Here is a 5943-nt window from a genome sequence, read left to right as displayed (position 1 = left end):
GCCACCAGTCATTCAGAGGAGAGAGGCAACACCACATCCCAGTGCTGCAAATCCTTTGGGCAGCGAGCTGTTAATAACTGCTGCGGCACTTCATAAATTAGTAATAACACCCAGGGTTGCAGAAGTACAGGAGGGAAGGTACAGTTCCCTGCCTTCAGCTATTTACGTGCACAGGACCTCGTTTAGGAAAAGTTGTGATGCTTACACGTAACTCCATGTATTAAAGGTGGCAGGACTAACCAGGTGGGAGCATAAATATGCTGCTGAGGCCAACGCCAAAAGAGAACTATTTTGGTTTATGCAGATTTAGCTGCCAAAAAGGCTTGCCATCTTGTTTTCCTCGCACAGTAAGTAGTCAACACATCGCTAAGATTTTTAATGCCTGAAATACACTTACATTATCAACAGCCACAGGGCTATGGCTGTAGGTGCCACTTTTGCTTTACCCTTTTCAGTTGCACCTTCCTGTTAAAATCGGAGTATTTCAGGTATCACCTCCTTACAACCCGCGCAGGAGCCAAGAGAAGCGCCCCACAAATCTCAGTACTACTCAGGTCAACGTGCTTTGTATCAAACACTAATTTGGGGGAAAACAACCCCTCCAGCGTCACAGGCTGCCCCCGATGGCGGGACGGTGTCGCCTCAGGCGCCGACGGCCCCTCAGCGAGCCCCGCGGGGTCCCCTCAGCGAGCCCCGCGGGGTCCCCTCAGCGAGCCCCGCGGGGTCCCCTCAGCGAGCCCCGGGTACCCCGGCCAGCCCAGCGGTGTGCCCCTAGACGGCCCCGCGGCCCGCTGAGGGGACGCCGGCCTGAGGCGGCACCGCCCCGACGGTCGCGGGAAGCGGCGGGGCCCGGCCCGGAAGAGGAGGGCTTTCGGCGGCGGTTCGGCGGCGGCTGGCGGCGCTGGGTGAGGGGGCAGCGGTGGTGGTGGTGCGGCTGTGAGGGAGGAGGGTGGCGGGAAGCAGAGACTCGCTCCTTCCCTCAGGTACTCCCGCGGCGGGCTGCGGCTGCAGCGGGGCCCCGCCGGCTGTGAGGGGACAGGGCACGGCCTGACCCGCCGTGAGGGGAGCGGGCTCCGGCGCGGGCCCTCCGGAGGCAGCGCGCCCCGTCGTTGCCGTGGGCCGTGTTTGGCCGCAGGCGGGGGAAAGTGCCGGGCCTCCCGTTACCGGCCCCCGTGGGGTGAGCACTGGTACTAAAATTATTAATGGTGAGGAGAGCAGGTCCCGCTGCTCTCCGCAAAAGGCTGGAGCAGTATGCGCTGCTGTTACACACCACACCCGCCCTGCCCCGACCGAGAGAGCCCCTGAGGAGCAGAGTTCCTTGGAGATAGCTCATAATAAAAGCTAATGAGGTTGGCTCGTTGCAGAAAAGTCACTGGACGTACTGCAAGGAGAAACTCCTACACCTGCCTCAGAAAACTGTGCTGCGTCATTGGGTGGAAGGGGGAAGGCTGCAATGGGCTCTGGAGGTCACTGGACGCTGAACTTTCCGAAGCTGAGAAAAGTGGAGTTCAGGCTGCAGAAAGAGCACTGCGCTGTACGCCCCATAAACGTCCCACTTACTGTAGTTTGAAGCTGCTCATGGGTACAGCAGGGAGGAAAAACTGAGCTTGGTCATGGAGGGTATATATTTTAGTTCTCAGGGTCCAGAAGAAACAAACCTGTCTCCTCTTTCCTTCCCTCCATTTTGCCAGGTGAATGTTGGTCCTGCTTGCAAATCTTCAGGAGTCAGCAGAAGAGTTTAATCTGGAAGTCTAGAGGCAAAGACATTTAATGCTTTAAATTACCCAGGGCTTGTTAAAACGGTAGGTGTAGAGCCTTTCTCAGCATCTGCTATTAGGGCCAGACTTTTACTGGTGGACAATACTAGATAGCACCAACATCTGAAGGGCAAATGTCTATATAGACAGATAATAAGGAAACTAAGACCTTAATCACAAATCCCATTAGGGGGGCATATTATGAGGTAATTCAACATCCTCTTAGGTGCTGTTCTTTCCCTGAATGAAGATACTAGCACATAAATTATTGTGAATAAATCTTGATTATTTTGCTTTGCTGGCTATGTGTACGTGTAGGCTTTGCATGATATTCTACCTTAGCAAGCTTTTCAAGTTGATTGTATTAGTGTTTTTCCTGTCAAAAATGGATTAGGAGTAGATTGGGAGTGCATTCTGCAGAAGTACTTTTCTTTATTACTAACCCTCAGAAACATCTCATACCTTTCTACCATGGCTGCTCTGATCTGGGTCTATGAAAACTGATTCCAAGATGTTGCTGTGTAATGGCAGGTATTAATTAGGTATTAATCTGAGTTGAACGTCTCCTGTGTGGATGGAGTCCCTTAAAACCACTCCCAGTGTTTAGACAGATCAGTGTCTGCATATCCAGTGTAGATGTCCAAAGACTGTACATGGAGTAGGAATTGTTTTCCATCAGCAAAAACATCTTCAGGAGATTTATTTACAGTCTTAGATTGTCAAAACTTCTGAGTTAGTCATCTATGCTGTCTGCCCAAAGGTTAACTGCTGTGTTAATCTGAGTGTAACTTTTCATTGGCCTTCATTTGTCTTCATTTGCCCTAAGTGGATTTTGGTAGCTATTATAATAATATTCTTCATATACTGCTAAAGCCACTTTTATTGTGTTCACGTTTAAAGTTTTCAGAATGACTTCCTTGGTTGACATGCCCCTGAATTATGAAAAGATGTTTGCTCATCGATTCACATCAGATGATGAAGAATACCAAGAATATCTGAAACGCCCTGCAGATCCTCCTCCTATAGTTGAAGAATGGAGAAGCAGATCTGGTGGCAACCAGAGAAACAGAGATCGGTACTGTTTTATTTTTTTTTTCTTCTTAATTTTAAAATCTTGGTAGTTTCGCAGATTTATAGTTAGGTGATCACTTATTTCAGAAGAAAGAGGAATTTGTGCTGTTAATAGAAGTATCTTACTAGTTCACAGGTAACTATGTTTCAGAGAAATAGTCTTCTCTGAAAATAATTAGATTTTACATTTTCTCTGTATTAACAGTCAAAATTTCTGCATTGTGTATAAAAGTATTAGGTGATTTGCTTTTTAGTAAGGACTGACCTGGAACCAGCAAACCCATTGCCCAGGAGTTTGTTCTTACTCAGCCAGGAACATTTTGCCAGAGGGGAAGGCTGGGAGTTCTGCAAAACTAAGCAGCCTGCCTTCTGTTGGATAATAACTGTCAGGAAAATGTGCAAAGGAACAGGCTAATAATGTGATTATCTGTTGCTACCTGTCCAGAAAATGTTTCATTTGTAACCTAAATGCTTGCTGTACTTTGTTAATTAGCCTGTTACTTATTTTATCTAGTAGAAATGACTGAAAAATCCATCATCCAATCTGCCTAGCAAGTGCAGTGGTAACTGCCTACTGCAAAATATTTTGAATTACTTCTTCTGGATGTAATTGCAGCTTTTTACTGAATTCTGGACAGTAATACCTGATTTTGTGTGACTGGAAAACAGTGATTACAGCATATAGTATGTTCGGTAATACTAACATCAGCCTTTAATATAAAGTAGTTAAACTCCAGTCCAACTAACAACTGGGAGGACTTCTTAGCTACATAAATAGAATTTGTGCCTTATCTGAAGAAAAGGAGGACAACATTCCCCCTAGAAACCTGTCATTAAGTTAAACACGGAATCAGTTTCTACAGATTAAAAAAAAAAAGGTGATTATTTAATAAGATGTTCTTACAAAACTTTGTGGTTCTTTGAACTAATGAACTCTTATATCTGCTCACAAAGTGAACCGCACGTAAATGTTGTTTGTGTACACCACACCACTGACGTATCCAAATAAAATGACTGTGAGGCAGCTCAGGCGTTGATAGGAATTGAGATACAGCCGAAAAGCCAAAATGTAGACTGAACAATGGCTAAATACTGGTGAAAAGATACCCTCTCTTGAGTATGGAAACTACAAGAGACCATGAAACAGTGGTAGTATGTATTCTAAGGAATATGCAAATTCTAGGAGTCTGTGCTGTTAGGTAGCTGAATTGTACTTAAGCCTGCCTTGCCACAGCTTTCAACTATGAAGCTACTGGATTGAACCTGGCTTTGATAAAGCTACGGATCTATCTTCTGGTTGTTTTTTAGATACATGTCCTGTTTGACTCTCTGCTCAAAAGTTCCAACGGTTCACCTAATGCCTGTGACTACTTTGTGTTAGAAAACAGATCCTTCTATTGCTTAGCAAATAGTGTGCTGGGTAGTAGCGAGAAATTAATGATTTCAGATGACTGTAGGTATGTTTTCATCAGTTTGTCATAAAAACAGGGAAGTAATTGAGTGTATAAACTGTTACGTGACAGTTTTCATGAAGTGTAGAATTTAAGAGTTAAGTATCGTTCATCTTTTTAAAACCTCACAATTTATGTGAATCTTTGACATTTTTTTTTCATTGCAGGTTTCAAGATGGTAGATATTTTAGAGGGGACAGATACAACTGGCAAGGTGACTATAGATCTAATCAGAGGCCAGAAAGAAGTTGGGGTAATAACTACCAGCAGCACAGACAAGGACAATCATACTCCTCCCACTACGGACAATATGGCTACAACTCCTACAATGCAGGGCCTCGTTACCATCCCTACTGATGATACTTGTGGTTTGAAAGTCCAGTAATGCAGTGTAGCAAATTCAGTTAGACTTCAGTTTTCTTACTTTCCGCAGTTTTATAGATAACTGAAGAATCAGTATTGAGTCCATTGCTGTTTATGTGTAGTATGAGCTTGAAAAGGGGATACCTTTTATGAATAAAAAAAAGTGTATTATACAGAGTTTGTTTAGAGTCTGTAGCTCCTAGATTAAATTTCTATCTCATTCTTTTGTGTGAATACATACTAGTACACTACTTTTCTTCCATCACTGATATTTCTCTCTTACATTAGAAAACGCAACAGGTCAGGGGAAAATAGCTGTGGTTTGTGTGCAGCCTATAGCAGTGGCATATTGCCTTAAGATAGTTCTTACAGAAAGTGACATACTATGTCTTCCTCTGAAGAGCTTATTCTTAGTTTGGCTTTTGATAGTGAGAAAAGTTCAGTTTGGTTTGAAATTTCAGATGCCTTAAAAGTGAGAGGAGAGATGCTATTACAGAAATATTTTATGGGGTTGGCATAGTGTCTTTTGACTCAATGGCTTCAATGTTTTTGCATTAGTCCTCTTAAAGCATGGTCTAAAACTTGAAATAAAAATTAAGTAGTTTAAATAGGTATCTTCTTACTAAAGTAGTTCAGTGATATGCAAGTTTTACCCGAGAAGTGATATCAGACTTGGATTAATTTGTATCTTCTTAATATATATTTGGTACGTGCATAACAAATTTTGGAATTCCCATTTCAATAAAGCTGTAAAACTTTGATGATAATTGTAATTAGTTTGTATTAAATACTTTATGCACGTTATAGAGGAAAGGAACCATAATCAGTACTGTCCTGTACTATTTTTGCATGAGAAAATAGCATAAGCAGTGCAGAGTGTTACTTGGTTCTTAGCATTTAAATTCTGTGGGTTTTCTTTTAAGTATTCACACAATAAAAGTACAGTTCCCGTGTAAGAATGTTTCCGAGTATTTCTGAGACTTAGTTTTGAGACATTCAGAATTGCAACGCTGTCATCTCGGCTGACAGCTGCGCAAGCAGCAGTACCAACAGTGAAGTGCTAATGCTGGGCAGCTGCTGGCTTAAGTTGAAGAATGGCCTACTCAGCTACAATCAAGAGGATGAGACACATTGTGATTGATTAGAAGTCTGCAGTGTTAATCCACTATCTTACATTCTACTGTAATAGGGTCAAAGTTCTCTATTTCACCATTTACATGATAAGCTGATTTGTGTAAGGAGAGCAGTGCGTTTCTTTGTACTTGACATTTTCTTCAGCTGTTGTACAGAAACACAGAACC

The 5943-nt window shown here is 43.1% G+C and overlaps 1 protein-coding gene across 1 annotated transcript; it reads left to right on the top strand.

Annotated features, from left to right (window-relative positions):
- The first annotated feature begins 798 nt into the window (after nucleotides 1–798).
- RAMAC (RNA guanine-7 methyltransferase activating subunit) lies at nucleotides 799–5403 on the top strand. The gene is made up of 4 exons (XM_055717023.1): nucleotides 799–905; nucleotides 1692–1802; nucleotides 2658–2832; nucleotides 4447–5403. Exons 3-4 carry the CDS (start codon nucleotides 2666–2668, stop codon nucleotides 4634–4636), a joined length of 357 nt encoding a protein of 118 aa, XP_055572998.1. The 5' UTR covers nucleotides 799–905; nucleotides 1692–1802; nucleotides 2658–2665; the 3' UTR covers nucleotides 4637–5403.
- Nucleotides 5404–5943: the final 540 nt, after the last annotated feature.

Source organism: Falco cherrug, chromosome 7 (assembly GCF_023634085.1).
Source record: "Falco cherrug isolate bFalChe1 chromosome 7, bFalChe1.pri, whole genome shotgun sequence".
NCBI lineage: Eukaryota > Metazoa > Chordata > Aves > Falconiformes > Falconidae > Falco > Falco cherrug.
The sequence above is the reverse complement of the archived record's forward strand: the minus strand, read 5'-3'. Positions and strand labels throughout refer to the sequence as shown.

Excerpts from the sequence above, each read along its gene's own strand:
- RAMAC (XM_055717023.1), top strand. The coding sequence starts at position 2,666 with ATGACTTCCTTGGTTGACATGCCCCTGAATTATGAAAAGATGTTTGCT. Across the intron at positions 2,833-4,446 it reads AACCAGAGAAACAGAGATCG|GTTTCAAGATGGTAGATATT; the intron begins GTACTGTTTTAT and ends TTTTCATTGCAG.